Below are 19,131 nucleotides of genomic sequence, written 5' to 3'. Positions count from 1 at the left end.
AATGTAATTCTGTCTGTAATTTACACTACATCAGATGATCAGTGATATTATGTCATCATTTAATCAAATGATAAAAGACGGGGTAAGTTCTGTTTACGTGGAATCGGTGCGACTAATGTCAACAGCGTTGAAATCCCGTCCAGGTCGACAGTAATAATAATAATAATAACTCTATTATTACCATGTTGTGAGTAGGCTAGTGCAATTGCAATCATAGCCCAATGTTTAGTGAGTTTTTTTTTGTATTATGGCTTTCCTTACTTAGTTGCCATAATTTGCAAATTTCTCCCCCAAAATAATACACATTTTATCAGGGGGTAATTATGTTTAAAGTGGTCAAATTGAGCAGTGGCGTCAGTTCAGAAAAAGCTAAGGTATGGCAACATGACTGGTGTCCTAAGACACCAGTCATGTTGCCATACCTTATAGCAACAAGCGCAATGAAAAGTACATTTTATTGTTTCCCCCTGTAGCCAAGGTATGGCAGCTGCCATAGCTTGCCATACCCAATTGACGCCTCTGAAATTGAGCCATGTTTTTGGAAGAAAGACACTGGTCAATGATTGGCTGCTGCAAGTGTGAACTTTGGGGCTGCCTGATTGGATGAGTCAACGTGTGAGATTGGCATCTTTTAGGAGTCCAGTGGAATGTCTTTGAATGGGAGCGAACACTGCGGACGAGCCGGGGCGCGCACTGTGCGCGCTGGAGACAACTTTACGCGCGTTTAGGTGAAACGCAGTTCTCCAGACGTCGATGGGAATGACAACAATAACACACCGCGAGTCCAACCCCCCAGGGATCAGACAGGCGAGCCTTAGAGCAGGTTGACTTAAAAAACAAATGAGCTCTTCTGCAACTTCTTTCGTTCACTAATATTCACTTTAATCCACGGTCGTTTTGCTGCTATTTTGGATAAATGGAAAGGTGTTCGCGTGTTTTAGCTCAAACAACCCCCTGGCTGTAACCTAAAGGCTATATCAAAGGCTTTGATTAAGAGGAAAAGCCCAATATTTCGGTTTGTTTTTCTCTGGGGTGGGCCTGGCTGTTAGGAGGATGCTTCACGTACTTTTGGCCGTGTCGCTGGCCATGCTTGCGTGTCCGTGGAGCTTTACGCACGGCTGTCAGCTGCCCTCTGAGTGGCGCCCGCTGAGCGAGGGCTGCCGCGCGGAGCTGGCGGAGATCATCATCTATGCCAAGGTCAGTGGTGGAAAAAGTACTCACATTCCTTACTCAAGTAAAAGTATCAATAAGAGTGCCCTCACACCAAAATACCTAGAGTGGAATCCGCCAATGCATTTCAATGAGAATGGAGCGTTTTTTGCAGAAATCCTCTACTGGTAAAAAACGCTCCATTCTCATTGAAATGCATTGGCGGATTCCACTCTAGGTATTTTGGTGTGAGGGCACCCTAATGAATAGAAATAATAGAACTACTCCGTTACAAGTAGAATAGAAGTCCAGAATTCTAAATGTATTATTTGAGTAAAGGTACAAAAGTGTTGGTATCAGAATGTAGGCTACTTAAAGTATACCAAAGTAGAAAGTAGGCCTAGGCTACTCCTCATGCAGAATGTCCCATTTCACAATTTTTCACATGTATAAAAATGTATAAACATCTTTTGAAAATAGCAGATCTACAAGCTCACAATGCATAGCATTGGGACGCATTGTGAGCTTGTGGATCGGCTATTTTCAAATGGTCAATAAATGTATAGCACTGAAATGGTCAATGAATGTTTTGTAATAATAATCCAAATCTACAAAGTAGGCCTAACTAGTAACTAAAGTTGTCAAATAATTGTAGTGGGTGGAGTAAAAAAAGTAGGCCTACAATATTTGCCTCTGAGATGTAGTGGAGTAGAAGTCAAAGTTTTGGAAATACTCAAGTAAAGTTCAAACACCTCAAAATTGTACTTAACCCTGCAAGGCCCAGCGTTGCTTTTTGGCAACGTTTTTTAAATCATTTTTTAAAAAATGTTATAATTAGTTTTCCTGTTCTTTTTTCAAATTAACATCACCATTAAATGCTATTGTTTAGTATTACAATGCCATTGGCCACGATATTTGCATATAAATACCCCCCACAGAGACTGACATTCACACCTCCAAGAGAAGTTGAATTTCCAGCGTCTGGACGAACAACATCTCACTTTTTAACTGAAGCTATTCCTCACTAAAACATAAGTAAAATGCCTGTAATATTTTTTTTGGCGATCATTAGAATGTCTAGAACATGTGCATATGTTATTATTGTGAAAAATATCCCCAAAATGCAAATTAGAGCATCATTTATGATTTATGATTTATGGCTATAAAACCTTACAAAAACATTTTTTTTTAAACATTACATTTTCCTGTGATTAGGACTCCTACAACACCATCAGATTATTTTTTTTTATTTTTTTTATTTTTTTCAATTTTTTGGGGCAAGTAGAAATTAATTCGGGTCTTGCAGTACAGTACTTGAGTAAATGTACTTAGTTGCTTTCCACCACTGGCCAAGGTGCTTGCCATCCACCGGGAGCAGTTCGGCGGCGCGGGGAGCCTGTACAACTCGCTGCCTTTCCCCTTCGGCTACGGCTACGAGGGCGCAGAGGAAGGACTGCTCTACTCGGCCGAGGTGGAGCTGCAGTGTGACCAGGCGTGGGGCAGCATGCTGGAGGTGCCAGCTGGCTCCCGCCTCAACCTGACGGGACTCGGCTATCTGTCGTGTCAGTCACACACGGTGATGGAGAACTACTCTTACATCTTTTTCCTCCGGTGAGTGGGCTGCATGTTCACAGGGGTGTCACAAGGGGGGGGGGAGTGGGACTGAGTTACTAGGGCCCAAGGTGGAGGGGCCTGGAATTATTTTATACTTTAGCTATTGAAAAATAGTAGATATACAAGCTCGCAGCGCGTGGCACTGAGTGCAGCGCTGCGAGCTTGTAGATCTGCTATTTTTGAAAAGTCGTGAAAATGTGTGCAAATCATTGAATAGGTCTATATGCATTTTTTTAAGCAAACATTTGTAACTCAAATTTTGCTCCTGGGGGGGTCCCTGGAACTAAATATTTTGAGATGGGGACCGTGGCCAAATACAAATAATTTTGGGGGTCCTTCACATGAAAAAGATTGAGCACCAGCACCACTGACATAGAAACATAGGTTTTTCAAAAAACCTTAGAAGGATTTGAAATATTCAAAGACTTGCACACATTTTCACAACTTTTCAAAAATAGCAGATCTACAAGCTTGCAGCGCGGCACTCGGTGCCATGCTGTGAGCTTGTATATCTGCTATTTTTCAATATTTAAAGCACCCAGGGCCCAGAATTTGGTGCAACACCCCCTACATGTTCATATTTGAAGGGGGTGGATGGTACTGTTATGTGTGCACAGAATAGCCTACAAAACACTGATGCTGGCCTTAAGCAGCCAAAGGTATGGCACCTCCATACCTCCAAAAGCTGATCGACCCCTATAGGCTACAACCCCACCTGTTCATTCAGATCCGCTAACACAGGGATGCTGACAGAACCCTCGCTAAAAAGCCCAGGACAAAAATCCACTCGTCCTAGACAATTCGCCCTCCTGGCCCCCAAACTGTGGAATAAACTCCCTGTCGCACTTAGAACAGCAGACATTTCAGACATTTCAGACATTTCGACATTACACTATTAGGTTGTGTTGGTAGTTTCTGAGTATGTGTCTTGTTTAACAATGACAGTGAGATACTTGTTGCACTAACTAGCATTGACTGCTTTGGTCTCTTTTTGTAAGACACTTTATGTATATATACTTATATTTAATTCGCCCCCTCTATTTGATGCACCTTCTCTTTTTTGGTACTGTACTGCTCTTGTTTTTACTCTTATCTATTTTTTCCTACTTCTCTGTAACTTTGTAAATAACTGTATACTGCTGTGCTACAACTGGACAACTAAATTTCCCCCTTGGGATAATAAAGGTATCTATCTATAAAGGTATCTATCTAGACTCACTCCCTATAGCTTCCTCCGTGGTCTGAAGACTCACCTCTTCAGACTCCTCCGTAGCCCATAGCACTTACCGTAGCATGACCATACATAGATACATTAGATAGCTTTATTTAGGTTTTATATAAAGCTTTTTACTGATAGGTGCTTGGTCTACCTACGATCTTTTTCTTAGATTACAGTTTCTATGCACTTGATGTATTGACGTTGATGTATTGATTTATTGAGTATTGATATTACCTTCCCTGCAAGCCAAATGACGTCTTGATGACGTTATGATAACGTCCTCCGGTGACTCCGGTGACGTTCAGAACTAGGCCAGATCACAGCCCATATGGGGATGATCTTGACGTCATTACCAGGACGTCATATGGACTATAGGATTATTGTTATTGTTTGTAATGTTAGTTGAAATATGAGCATGTAAGGTTATGTTCTGGGACATATCTGACTAGTTATGATATTTATCTGGCCTCGATCGGACCCTCTCTGATTAATCCAGGACGTCCGTTTTCGTGGGCAGGATTTGTGTTGGTTGAAATAAGGTGATATTCTAGGCCAGATCTGACTAGTCATGGTTTGACTTGATCTGGCCCCAATCGAGACGTCACTGTTTGGTCCAGGTCCTGACCGTGCTTGCTGGGTTGCTTATTGTAAGTCCCTCTGAATTAAAAAAGCGTCTTCTAAATGTCTATATTGTAAATTGATATAATAACCTGAGGCCGGTTCTACAAATGCCTTCTAATGCCGTAGTTCTCAAACCTTTTTGTGATAAGGACCCCCAAAGGTGTATGTATGTGGCCGTGGACCATTATCTGAAAATGTTTTTTACCAGCCAGGGACCCCCAGAAGAGGAGATTTGCATTAATCAAAATTATTCAACATTTTTCAATGTAAAATTATTTAAAAAAAATAGTAGATGTACAAGCTCACAGCTATTATTGAGAGCCAACCACCGACATATGTAAAAATATATGTTGCTATGTAGGTGTCTATATAAAGCTAACATCTAAAATGACACAGATGCTTTCCTGGTTTTAATAAGAACAGACTCACTATTCGTTCTTTCACCAGCACCGCGCCACTATAAGACCATACCAACATGCATTATGCTTCGCACACAGCAGGGCACGAGCACACAAACACTTCTAGAAGAAACACAACCTGCCTCATGCAATTTCCTCCCCTGCAGGATGGATGAGAACTACAATATCTTGCCCCACGGAGTCAACTTCCAGGACGCCATATTTCCAGACACGGCGGAGAATCGGCGGATGTTCTCGAGCCTGTTCCAGTTCTCCAACTGCACCCACGGCCAACCCCTCCACACCTTTACACCGGAGTGGGACCCCCAGGAAGACAGCAGGGTAGGATCTCTTCACCTACAGTAGAGTGCATGTTTTATAGAGGGAACGGGAAGGGAGAGAGGGGGGCTATGAAATAGAGGGATGTTGTTGGCCTCTGGGCTCAAACAGCTGGAAAGATAAATCCTACCTGTCTGGAGAATATCAAAGACACATGCACTAACAATGCACTAACAAGCAAACACACACACACACACACACACACACACACACACACACACACACACACACACACACACACACACACACACACACACACGCACACACACACACACACACACACACACACACACACACACACACACACACACACACACCTAAAATAGATGGTTTTGCTCTGCATGTAGGCTAATGATTATACATCACATATCAAGTGTAGCAGTTAGAGCAGTGGTTCCCACAGCTTTCCAGGTCGAGACCCAAAAGAGAGATTAGACATTTGCAAGGAACCCAAACTAGTGAAAACAGCAGATCTACAAGCGCACAAGGTGTCGCTTCGCGCCGCTTTGCGAGCATGTAGATCGGCTATTTTCACTACTTCTTAATTATTATTTTTTCTTTATGGAATCTTTTGGATTGAACTGTGAGTTAGAGCATTCACCTTTCATGTGAAAGTTGTGGGTTTGAACCCTGCCTGGGGTCAAGGGAATGTGGTCCCAACAGGGCCCCTAACACAATTTACAATTACAATTTAGGCATTTAGCAGACGTACGCTTTTAATCCAAAGCGACTTACAATAAGCAGGTAATACATCAATATAATTGCGACCGTCAGGTCGCAGTTTAGTATCAAAACCTCCACCGGCCGTCCGTCCGTCGGTCACACGTCACACCTTTGCCCTGCTCATATCTCCGCATCAGTATGACATCACACTGCTTGTTGTGTGCCGTCAGGGTCATTTGTGTACGGTGTGATGTCATACTGATGTCAGGGATGTGTTGGTTATCTCCATATCTGGAGATTCAACCTTCAACGATTTTGACATCTTGTTACTAATCTGTCGGTAGATAATGCCGGTCTTATATAAGGGTCATTTGTGTACGGTGTGATGTCATACTGATGTCAGCAGTGTGACACAACGGTCGCTTATCTCCCGATTAGGGAGTCTTACTGGTAAGCAAGATAATATGTCAGTACATCAACAACAATACAACAAATGCACTGGAATAGCATGTCACATGTCACCATGCCAGTCACCTTCAAAGGTAGCCTATATATTGTGTTTCTCTATAGTACATAGGCCTATATAACCCCCCCCCCCCACACACACACACACACACACACACATACATATACCAGTAAGACACCCTAAGGGCGAGAAGCTACCTCGCCCTTACATATACAATAGACTCGAGAAACACTATCTGAGGTACCATAATTAACCCCCCAACACACACAAGCACACACACACACACACACACACACACACACACACACACACACACACACACACACACACACACACACACTTAACTACCCACTTGCCCAGTCAGATGCAGAGAAAGACATGGTGACCCTGTGTGTGTGTGTGTGTGTGTGTGTGTGTGTGTGTGTGTGTGTGTGTGTGTGTGTGTGTGTGTGTGTGTGTGTGTGTGTGTGTGTGTGTGTGTGTGTGTGTGTGTGTGTGTGTGCGCGCAAGTACACACTTGCAATCACAAGTGTGTGACGTACACACACTTGAATGCAAGTTTTGCGGTATAGAAAAGATGAAGTGGGTGAGGTAACAGAGGGCATGCAAGGGGAAAAGACTAAAGCTAATAACTTTATGGGGGACAGTAAATCCCAGTTGGAGTTGAGTTTTTAATATGCTTGCATCGCTGTGTGCAGAACCAGAGGAATGTGCTGGTCTACAGTGCTTTACCTAACCTGCAGTGAGAATAATACACTGTATAATTCAAATCTAAAAGATTTTTCTTTTTATCTGTACAGGTCATAAACCGCTAGCCATAAAAGCCCTGTGCATGCACACAGACACATTTATACGAATGAGTGTTAGTTAGGTTATCTTTGTACTTAAGAGTGTACAAATGTAACCAAATTGACCCATGTACATTTGTACAAATTAAAATAATTAACACATTTTTACTTTGCACATTATTGATTCTTGTCATGAACCAACAACCTGCACTGTCATACTCCATTGACCAGCACAATCTCCTCTACAACTTCCTTTAATGATTCTACTTTTCCTGAATTGCTGAGACAGAGTAAATTGCTCTAGTTTTGGTGACTCTTAAATATCACTGGAAGAGTGAAGAGTGATACACAATGAGTTAACTTACGTTTGTTCATATTTCATACTCAGCGGTATGAAGTAAGCAACACAAGCTTCAACAAATGGTGACTGTATTGTTCCCACCTGCAGTAACTAATTTGGACAGTCTGCCTTCTCAGTTAAAGGGGTAGACTTTTGGAACTCCTTGCCTACCGTTTTAAAACTAGAGACGGATGCTAATGTCTTTTACAGAGGACTCAAGTTATGGTTGAAATCAAATCATCTGTGTTAACATGAATAGTTTCTGTTATCTACCTGCTGTGTGAATTGATTGATTATGGCTATTTATGATGTTGTATGTCCCACAAGCTGATGGGTCAGATTGTGGTTCGTTGTTGTTAGTTCTTATTAGTAAGCACATTTTATAATTGTTTGTACCTGACTGGGTTTTAGATTAGTATTATTGTTTTTGTACTTGATTGGGTTTTAGATTAGTATTCATGTTTACTGTACTTGATTGGGTGTTAGATTTGATTTTTGTAAAATAGAAAAGCCTCCTGTGGACAGGTGATGAGAATTAGCACGTGTGCTATAATCACTTATATCAATGCATCTGGTTCGTCCAATGTAATTGTGATGTCCATGACAAATAAATAAAACATAACATAACATAAAATGGTGAATTATGGTCAATGACATCAATTATGGCTGGAGAGTTCCTTCGTGCGTCACATGCAGGTGCCTGGATGGTGGAGCTCTCAGGGATGTACTACTGCACAGAAAAATGCTCTTAGGATTATTTGTGTAAAAAGAAAGAAAATGCTCCAGTGATTTTCAGGTGCTGACATACCATTTCATAAGCTCACCAACAGGGATTATAGACTAAACCAATAAAGATTTTTTTTTTTCATAAAGCTTAAAAATATATTTTCTACACAGACTGCACAAACTGTGCCTGACAGTATCTGAGCTTCAGTGGTTAACTCAGTATGTGGAAGAGTGAATAAGTATGATTGAGTCCTGCAGCAGTTCTTGATTGCCATTGATTGTCTCAGGTGACTGTCTGTCCCATCTGGTCCCCCAGGCAGGCAGGATATTGACCGTCCATTAAGTCAAAGGTCACATTACAGAGACGCTCCACACTCTGAGATAAGTCCACTATCTTGTGCCTTCCTCCCTTTTGCTATGGAGCAACCTTATCTTGCTGACTACTGGCATTTTGTCGCTGTCAGGTGGAAACCTTGTCCAAAAGTGTTACTTTTCAGAAAATGGAAAAAAGAACATGTGTTCCAATGAATCCAGTGTAGTTATTATTTCCATCACAAGCTCTTGTTAATGTTTTTTTATTGGATATTCATAATATTCACAGACAGACATTTTAAACCTGGCATCCCTATTTTGGACATTGTCATTGTAGGTGAATCTAAATCTAAAATGTTAAAAAATAATAGCAGCACATTGTGACCCGTTGTGAACTTGTATATCAGCATCTTTTTCTATTTTGCCCGGCATTGTCATACTATAAAATAGGACATTCATTTATGACTAATGCAGGTAATGAAAAGATAAGGAACGAACATTGTAAATAATATTGTGGCGGGTCCACTTGTTGTCAAGATGATCAAATATCTCTAGTTTTCCATTACAAATTTGGAGGGAAGAGGTGGAATTCGTCTTTGGAATAGGTATTGTGTTTAACGCACCCTCTTTATAGTGAATGCCAACTGTGTTAATATTGGAACTGTTACGCCACCCCGTAGGTCAGTGGTTCTCAACTTGTGGGTCAGGACCCCCAGGGGGGTCCCCAAATTATTTCGGGGGGGTCCCAGATGATTAACTTAATGTGCAACCTTGTTTTCTCACTCAACAGTAAACAAACAAACAAACATACTGTATAAGTGTATAGAGGGTATCTACACATTTCTAATGTGACAATTTAAGGACTTTAAAGACCTTTTTAGTACCTCTGGTCAAACATTGGTCAAATTGTCAAATATTAGAGGCAGAAATTCGTGAAAATGTAGATCTGCTATTTTCACAATAGAATAGATCGAGTCAAACTAAATGTAATGCCAACTCCTACAATTCCAAGTGCTTGTGCAGGGTGGGGGGGTCCCCAGTTAAAATCTGATTATTTTGGGGGTCACTGCTTGAAAAGGTTGAGAACCACTACCGTGGGTGAATGTGCAACAAATTTTCACTCCTTTTAACCATCATGCAAGGAATTACTTGGCAACTAGACACGAGTTCAGAGGATTGGCCTGATGTCTCCCTTTCTTAGCCTGGCGGGGCCCGACGTCATCTGCGTTCACTCACTCATTCCTTCCACAGTATAACGTCTGGACTTCCGTTGATTGGCAGCGAGTATACCGATTATTCTCTGATCGGGGCCAATCAGTGACTGCTTCCGCACTATGCTTCCGCACAACAAACGTAGTCTTCCTGACAACAAGTGAAAAGATTTCCCTGATTGGTCCATGTGTAGACGGTGACGTAGATGCATGCTGCAGGCTGCAGCATTTTCAAAACAACAATGGCTGCCCTCGCGATGCAAAAAGTGTAACAGTTAACGCTCTAACCATAAAACAACCAATAAGTGCAGTTATTTCAGAGTTGGAATCAATTACAACAATTAAAAAGCAACACGGAGGATGCGCTAGTGGAGTTTATCGGCCGAAAAGACGTGTTTGTTTGCCGTTCTTCCGACTGGCTGAGAGATGGTGATTGGTTAGAGGAGTCTGTCTGTCAAGGCAAGTACTCCCGCCCACTTTTCAAGCTGCCAATAGGCCAAAGGCCAGACGTTATACTGTGGAAGGAATGAACACAGATAACGTCGGGCCCCGCCAGGCTATCCCTTTCTACCTGGAGGTTGCAGTACAGTGGGTTTCACCGTGACCCCCAAGGTGTCGGGTTTCTAATGGGGCGCTGCGAGGGGACAGGTCAGGAGGCAGGGGTTAAAGACACTACTCATTGACAGAAGCAGTAATTCGCCTGCAGCCAGGGGCTGCGTCCTGCAGGCAGGACTGGGCATGAAACAGGTGGGCCTCAGCTGTAGTTTGTGTTAAAAGACACAGAAGGTATGGCAGATAATGCAACCCTACAGGTTGGACAGTAATCCAAGATGGTGGTTGTTCTCAAACATTTTCATGTCAAGGATCCCCAAATTAATGTATTTGGCCGTGGGGACTCGCAGACCCCCCCACATGAAAAGATTTTGTGCCAGGGACACGCATGTGCAAGATTTGTGTTGTTAAAATGTTTCAAATATATACATATTTCTTTCTAGATTAAAAAAAAGAATGAAAAAAAAAAATACTGATTTACAAGCTCATTTTGTTGCTATATTAACACATTTTGCTGGGGACCCCCTGGAACCTCCTCAAGGACCCCTGGGGGGTCTCCGGACCCCACTTTGAGAACCAGCCATCTAAGAGAGCCTAAAGCCCTGTTGATCCATCAGGTGCTCACTGCAGCAGAACATAGATCAAATAAAATAACTGTTCATCCATCTGAAGATCTCTATTTGTATTGTATTCCTGCCTTTCTCTCCATTCTTGACTTGCCTGCTGTACCTCCCACAGACACAGAGGTGTTGCTGGCATGTGAGGCATCCTCCAGCCATGCGTCCCAGACAGAGGTGGTTAATAGGCGGAAGTTTGAAAGAATCAGGGATAATGAGGCCGGATCACTCGACTCCTGTCTTTCCTTTTTTTTTTCTGTGAAAACGCAGTTGGTCCAGACAGATTCCCACCCAGACTGCCAGAGGGACAAACCCCCCACCCCAATCCCCCAACACTTCAGTTAGCACTCGTTTAAAGCCCCCTATTATCCACTCGAACCGTTACGGAGGGCTGACTGGAATACGTGGGACACTTTGTCCTCCCAGTGTTGCCCGTCAGCGGTCCGGAACTGGGCCACAGGAAGAATGCTGCTCATTTAAGGCTTTTCCCTCCTTTGTTTGGAGAGAGAGTTGTGATGGCTTAAGATGAGTGGGAAAGCAGCGGGATGGAGAGGAGAAGTGACGGGGCTCCCTCTCGGACCGCAGTCAAATCCTGAGCCACCTCAGGCCTAAAGATGTAGTTGTAGCTCTCTCTGCGCGCGTGCGTGCGTGCGTGCATGCATGCGTGTGTGTGTGCTGTTAGAGTTTTGTTTCTGGGTCCCCAGTGTTAGTTTTACACGGAAGATTTGAGTGTGTAGTAACACTCATGACGTCATGAGTCAGTTTCTAACCCAGCGGAATGCTGCTTTAACTGCTTGAACCCCAGCATCCATATTCTGAGGGGAACATTAGCCAAAAATAGCTGATCTACAAGTTCACAGCAGCGCGTTGAATTGTGAACCGGCTATACCAAGAGATTTTGTGTCGATTAAAATAAAAAGTACAGTTGTAGCTCATGTCCGTATTACTAAGAACAGAGGGTTTAAAAGTGGATAATGAGATTGTAAATTAGGGCCAGTGAAAGTCTGAACCTATCTTCCTACGTCCACATTCAGGCCTGACAGGGGAAGGAAAGCTGACCCTGAGAAGATATAAAACACCTCTCTTTCTCTCTCTCTCTCTCTCTCTCTCTCTCTCTCTCTCTCGTAACCATGGAACCCTCCCTCCAGTCCAAACAATACAGCCGGTACAGTAGCTGTGTCTCTTGCCAGATAGAAGGACATCTTATTCATTTGTTCCATTCTCGGCTTGCCATGGTGTTCACCAGGAGCTCAGCTGACACGCACGCACGCACGCACGCACGCACGCACGCACGCACGCACGCACGCACGCACGCACGCACACACACACACACACACACACACACACACACACACACACACCGGCACCTCATACTCTCGCAGACTATGATTAGCTCAAGCATTACAGCTGCTCTGAGATTGTTAAATGGAGTTTATGTCAGAGGGTGTGTGTGTGCGCGCGTGTGTGCACGCGTGCGTCCGCTTGTGAGCGTGTTTGAGTGTGTGCCTTTCTCTTTTTATTGCGGTTGTACCTTTTTGTAGGTGAACATTCATGGCTGTGTTTGCGAGTGTGTGTGTGTGCATGTGCCTGCTTGCCTTTAAGTAGTGTTTATACAGATGATCCTTAGCAGCAGGCAGGTAACACCCGGATGTTTTGACAGGTGGCCACGGGGACCGGGGTTGGGGTCGCATCACGCGGAGGCCTTTGTCAGCCGGCGTTAGCGTTTATTATCTATTAGGGGTGTTTATTAGTGTTTCTATTGGTGTGTTTTATTATTATTATTATTTTATTTGGGGCGCTGTATGCTTTATGTCAGATATGTCGTAGTAGAGACAGGAAACTAAGGGCAGAGAGAGGAGAGATGGGGGTCCTCGTTCTCTTAAGGAGTATGGTCTGTGCACTAACTCAGGGTTTCTCAACAGGGGGTCCGGGAACCCAAGGGGGTCTTCAGAGTTATTACAGGGGGGACGCCAAATCTTTGTGTGATAGGATTCTTTTTTTGTTTCGTTTGTTTCTGGTTTTGGCAAACAAATGCAAAAGAAATAGCTTCCCTATTCTGAGAACTTAAGCCAGAAATAGCAGATCTACAAGTAGATTGTCTATTCTCTGCAAAGAGGTTTGGTGCAGAGGGAAAGAAGAACAGACCAAGTACAGAGTGAAAGGTTTACTATGTATTGACAGTTTAAGTGGTTAAATGTCTGGAAATACACATTAACATGAATCCAACAACACTTGACAGTTTTGTCAAACATGTCTATGAAGCTATCTATGAAATCTATGAAAATGTTTAATCTCCACAACAATTTTATACAATATGTAGTGGGGAGCACCTGCTTCATCTTTCTCTCCTTGGCCTGAAAACATTGAAGACCCCTGCACTAACTTGCTAAGCCCCCTGGCAACCCATAGATCATTAATTTAAAATACCCCCCCCCCCCCTAATAGGACGTAAGAGCCAAAAAAGCCCATGTGTCTAGTGTGAATATGAAACATTTACCATGCTAACATTATATTGATATATTTTACCCTAATCTTACAAAATAAGTTAGGCCTATATTATATTCTTAAAGGGATCTTAAAGGGATATTTCACATAAAAAAGTGGGTCATTTTATTGTCTACTTAGGCTTTTGGGAGCACCCCGGACAGTCTTTGATCAATTCAGTTATTTACATAATTGATATTCATTTTACCAGACACGCCCCATTCAAACTCAATTTGAACCCTAATAGATTCATCAAAAACACCTAGACGAAAAAATTACCCACTTTTTTTTAATAAAGTGAAATATCCCTTTAAGATAGGTAAACATACACACATGAATGCACATTCGCACATACTGTACACACGCATATGTGCGAGCACACACGCACACGCACACACACACACACACACACACACACACACACACACACACACACACACACACACACACACACACACACACACACACACTATGGGACCTTCCCCCATGTTGACCTTTCAGCACCAGGGCGGACAGCTCACAGAGAGGGCATGCTCCGCCAATGAATTGGAAGACCGGGGCCCCTGACATGACATGTTACAGTACTGTGAAGGGGCCCCACTTTCCTCACACTCTCAGCGGGTCTGGAGAGACGGCCAGAGAGTGACACAGAAAGGACGGGTTGACAGGGCTGTGCATCTGGGTCAGAACGCACTGAGCACGGTGCCTCTCACCAAGCCTGCAGTGGTGTAAAGTAACTGAGTAGACTTACTTAACCCATTTAGGCTCAAGTACTGTACTCAAGTACAATTTTTACTTGAGTATTTCCAATTTCCAATACTTTTACTTCACTACATCTCAGATCCAAATATTGTACTTTTACTCCACTACACTTATTTGAAAACTTTAGTTAGTTCAGTTACTTTAGTTAGTTCAGTTACTTTAGTTCAGTTACTTTAGTTAGTTCAGTTATTTTGCAGATATAAAAGATTATATTATAAAACATACATTAAAACATTTTAGCCCCCCCCCCTGGTGATGCTCCTTATGCCAGGTGAAAAGAAGATGGTGGCATGACGGGATCGGGTATCGGAGGAGACCCGTTGTTGTTTTCACCCTCCCAATGAGTACTATGGGGATTAGCAGGGATGGGTATAGCGTAGAGCATGGGAATGGGAGAATTGGCTTAACACTAAATTGGGTATATGGAGGGGGAAAAATGTTTTCTTTTATTTTACTCTATGGGCAAGGTCTCTTTTCTTTATAGGTCTACTAAATTTGTACGAACCGTGATGGCCTCAGATCGGGTGCTATTTTGTACCAATGATTGTGATGAGAATGGGACTTGGGGTGTCATCAATATGTGTGTGTACCTGCCTCATTGTTACATTGTACCTTAATAATAAAAAAGATTTGAAAAGAAAGAAACATTTTAGCCCTATTTCATACCTAGGCTATTAGCCGATCTTCATGTAGCTTGTAGATCTGCTTCAAACATTTTGTACTTTTACTTTTGCTACTTCTAAGTATATTTTGATTTTCGTACTTTTACTCAAGTATATTTTGAATTCCGGACTTTTACTTGTTACAGAGTATTTCTATGGGGCAGTATTGATACTTTTATTTGAGTAAGAAATGTGAGTACTTTTTCCACCACTGCCTGCATGTGAGCTGTAGGCCATGTTTATGAGGGCAGAGGGTTAGGCCTTCACACGCGCACACACACACACACACACACACACACACACACACACACACACACACACACACACACACACACACACACACACACACACCCCTATACCAGTGTTTCTCAACCTTTTTTCTGCATGGGCACACTTTTCATGTCCCAAGAATCCATGGGCACACCAACATAATACGGGGGTGTAAATATCGTCACTGTCGGGAAGAAACCTTGTATTTCCAAGTTTCAAATTTGTACGTTTCTTCGCAAAGTAAAGCCCTGCTTCATCATACAAGGCTGTCGCACAACAGTAGTGAAAACAACAGATCTACAAGCACACAACGCCTCTCACTGCGAGGTGTTGTGTGCTTGCAGATCGGCTAGTGCTTGTAGATCGGCTAGTTTAAATCATTTTTAAAATGATAAATACAATACTGGCTTTCAAGCAGTTTCAAGGGGCATACTTGACCCTTCTCAGGGGCACACCAAAGGTCCCCAGGCACAGTGGTTGAGAAACACTGCCCTATACATTCTCTTCTAGAGTCCTCAAATCCTCCCAATTGTTCCACGTTCGCAACGTGGGAAGCCGACAGGGCAGCAGCAATCTCTGTCACTGCACTATAGCGACAGGTTGGTCAGGGCACATGTTCGGCAGGTATAGAACAACTGCCTGGCAACCTCGTCTGCACCCTCCCATATGACAGCGACGGGGACAATATACAGCAGTGTTTCTCAACCACTGTGCCTGGGGACCTTTGGTGTGCCCCTGAGAAGGGTCAAGTGTGCCCCTTGAAACTGCTTGAAAGACAGTATTGTATTTATCATTTTAAAAATGATTTAAACTAGTGAAAACAGACGATCTGCAAGCACACAACGCCTCGCGGTGTGAGGCGTTGTGTGCTTGTAGATCTGCTGTTTTCACTAATGTTGTGCGACAGCCTTGTATGATGAAGCGGGGCTTTACTTTGCGAAGAAACGTACAAATTTGAAACTTGGAGATACAAGGTTTCTTCCCGACAGTGACAATATTTACACCCCCATATTATGTTGGTGTGCCCATGGATTCTTGGTACATGAAAGTGTGCCCATGCAGAAAAAAGGTTGAGAAACACTGATATACAGTATGTGTGTAAAATTGGGAATAGGCATAATAATGAATAAATTGGGAAAATTGCCTATTGGCATAATAACAAATACATTGGGAGGAAAAAGTGGGGGGGGGGGGGGGGGGAATAAATAAATAATCTTCACACACGCCCCGCTAACCCTTCGCCCTCCGAAGTGTCAGGTCTCTCAGGAGTCCCTCCCAGAGAAGAAAGGCAGCAACGGAGGAGAAGTAACGCAGGCACTAGAGTTAAAAAGAACAAAGGGAGCGCACGCTGCTGGGAAAATGATGTCACTGGTGCTCTCACGCTCCGACACCAGCTGACACGGACGACAACGACTGGTTGTAGTGTGACAAAAAACAACAACGACACGTCTTTCTGTCCGTCTCTCGGTCCGTCCATCATCTTTTACAACAGTGGTTCTCAAAGTGGATTCCAGGGAGACTCTAGGTTCCTTTAGGGGGGGGGGGGGGTCTAAATTTACTCTTACAAGTCTGTACTGTAATTCTGACAGCATACAAATGGTCCATTTGGTTCCATTCGTATGCTGTCAGAGTTAAGGGAATTTCAAGGGAACCTTGAAATGTGAACGTTTGAGAACCACTGTTTTACAAGAGCCCATGTCTCTTCATTTCTTCTGTGGTTGATGCGATGAGAACTACTCACATCTCAGTCTCAATAACTTCTCCTCTCCTCTCCTCTCCTCTCCTCTCCTCTCCTCTCCTCTCCTCTCCTCTCCTCTCCTCTCCTCTCTCCACACACAGCTGCTGTGCTCGTCGATGCAAGAGGCCCTGTTCGAGGAGGAGGAGCGTGGCAGGAAGCTGCAGGAGCGCATGGCCACGGTGGAGAGGCGCAACCAGCAGCTGAAGGAGCGCGTGCGCAAGGTGAAGCGCTCGCTGCGGAACGCCCGCAAGGCGGCCCGCCGGGCCGCGCAGGAGGCGCGGGAGCTGCAGGAGAAGCTGCGGGTGGCGGAGAGGCGGGCCACGGCCCGCCACCCCAACGCCATCTCGCAGGAGGAGCTGGCGCCCGCGCGCTTCGACGCGGCGGCGCTCCGTCCCCGCATGACGTCGCTTTAGCGCGCACCCCCCTCCCCTCCGCTCCTCCTCTGACTCGCGCTGGAACAGACTGTGGAGGATGAGGAGACTGCTGGGCAGTTCTCCATGCGCAGGGCCAAGCGCGTTACAGTACACAGTACAACGCGACACGTTTAGGCACAACATGCACTCTTTTGATTAGGTCACGCAATATGTGCGTCGCATATGGGACACGTCGAGCTATAGTAAGTGTTCAGGGAGGCTCAAGAGACACAGCGGTAACCCAGGGTGACCAGACGTCCCAGTTTGGCCAGGGATTGTCCCGGTTTCAAGCTGGGTGTCCCGTCAAATATCTCAAACACTAATATGTCCTGGTTTTCAACATTCACTATGAAACTTTCCCGGTTTTCGCCAGAATTTAAATAAATAATAGTTTCATGTAAACATGCTAGTCCTATATCAGAAAACATTAACAAAAGTATTGAGTGTCTGAATTCAACGCTGAGATGTTGTTTGTCAATCAGTCATTACCTGTATACAGCACCTATGGTGTGCATGTGTGCATGCATGAACGTGCATGAAAGTCCATGCACAATGAAAGTGCATATTGATTTAAGGGTCCCGGTTTGAGAGGCTGAATATTTGGTCACCCTACGGTAACCATCACAGAAGTCCTCTATCTGTCTGTATGTCTATCTACTGTATCTATTGCAGCAGCACCACATCAAATGATGTTACAGTACATGCTGCCTGCTTCTCAGTTAGCTGGGTATTACATCACTGCCTGTGCCTCTTAGAGTCTGAAAAGAAAACAATGGCAGAAAAGAGAACACATAGTAACTCTTCTTGAGGGGGTTAGATTAATGGCCAAGCTGCAATTCACTGTTGGGGGTCGTGAAACGGAGGACGCCTGTGGCGACAACTGTAAATAAACGGACTGTCTCTGGACTGTGCTCTCCAATTGCAGTGGAGAGAGGAGTTGAGTGTGACCACTTTGCTTTTGCTTCATACTTGGGTGTTGGTAGACCCCAACCGGGGTGAATATGGTCCAAAACAGAAGATCATGGGAGTGTTAACAGAGTAGGAAATTGAAGACATTATGTATGTGTTAGAAGAAGGAGACAGGCTCAGATTTAGGCCACCTTGTATATTGGATATTTTCATATGAATGTATATCTGTATTTCTATATAAACCTTTATTGGACAAACGTTTATATGTGAATATGACATTATTTTTTGGAACAGCATCTCGAGAGGGACGGATAGAGGGACGAGGAGAAAGAGAGGAAGAATGTTTTTATTTTATATTCAAGGTTCAATTAGCTGCTTTTATATCCGCTCACTGGTCATTCATGTTCTACATTGTGGGGACAGACAGTAGTATGTTTCATCCCTGCCTCTGATCAGACTGAATAAAATACATGCATTTTCTTTAGGGAAATATAGACTGTTTAATATGGTTGATATTTGTGTTTGTTAATATCACAATTTAACAATTTCACAAGTGTTTCATGTTTACCACATCAACCATAGCATCCCTCTTCCGGTCAAATGCTCAACATTTATTCATAATAACATTCAACAAAAAAGAAAAGAAAATGTCTTCACAGGACAATAGCAGGTTAACAAACTCGGCGTGTTGCAATGTTGACAGGTGAGGAATATAGCTATTTATCGCATGATAAAGTGTATTTTAAGTGGTTGTCCCTCCTCCCCACAACTCTTAACTACTTATTTTCCACAACCTTTTTTTTATTAATCGAACCATGACTACATGGATTCTTGATGGGTTTCCCTCTCTCCCTGGACACAACCAGATGTACCACCCC

The 19,131-nt window shown here is 43.5% G+C and overlaps 1 protein-coding gene across 1 annotated transcript; it reads left to right on the top strand.

Annotated features, from left to right (window-relative positions):
• Positions 1 to 1,053: 1,053 nt before the first annotated feature.
• Positions 1,054 to 17,344, top strand: ccdc3a (coiled-coil domain containing 3a; the record flags this gene model as incomplete). Its single annotated transcript, XM_080754396.1, has 4 exons — positions 1,054 to 1,197; positions 2,504 to 2,760; positions 5,169 to 5,343; positions 17,033 to 17,344. The coding sequence occupies 4 exons, from the start codon at positions 1,054 to 1,056 to the stop codon at positions 17,342 to 17,344; spliced, it is 888 nt and encodes a 295-aa protein (XP_080610522.1).
• Between the last annotated feature and the right edge of the window lie 1,787 nt (positions 17,345 to 19,131).

Source organism: Nannobrachium achirus (assembly GCF_963921795.1).
Source record: "Nannobrachium achirus genome assembly, chromosome: 23".
NCBI lineage: Eukaryota > Metazoa > Chordata > Actinopteri > Myctophiformes > Myctophidae > Nannobrachium > Nannobrachium achirus.
The sequence above is the reverse complement of the archived record's forward strand: the minus strand, read 5'-3'. Positions and strand labels throughout refer to the sequence as shown.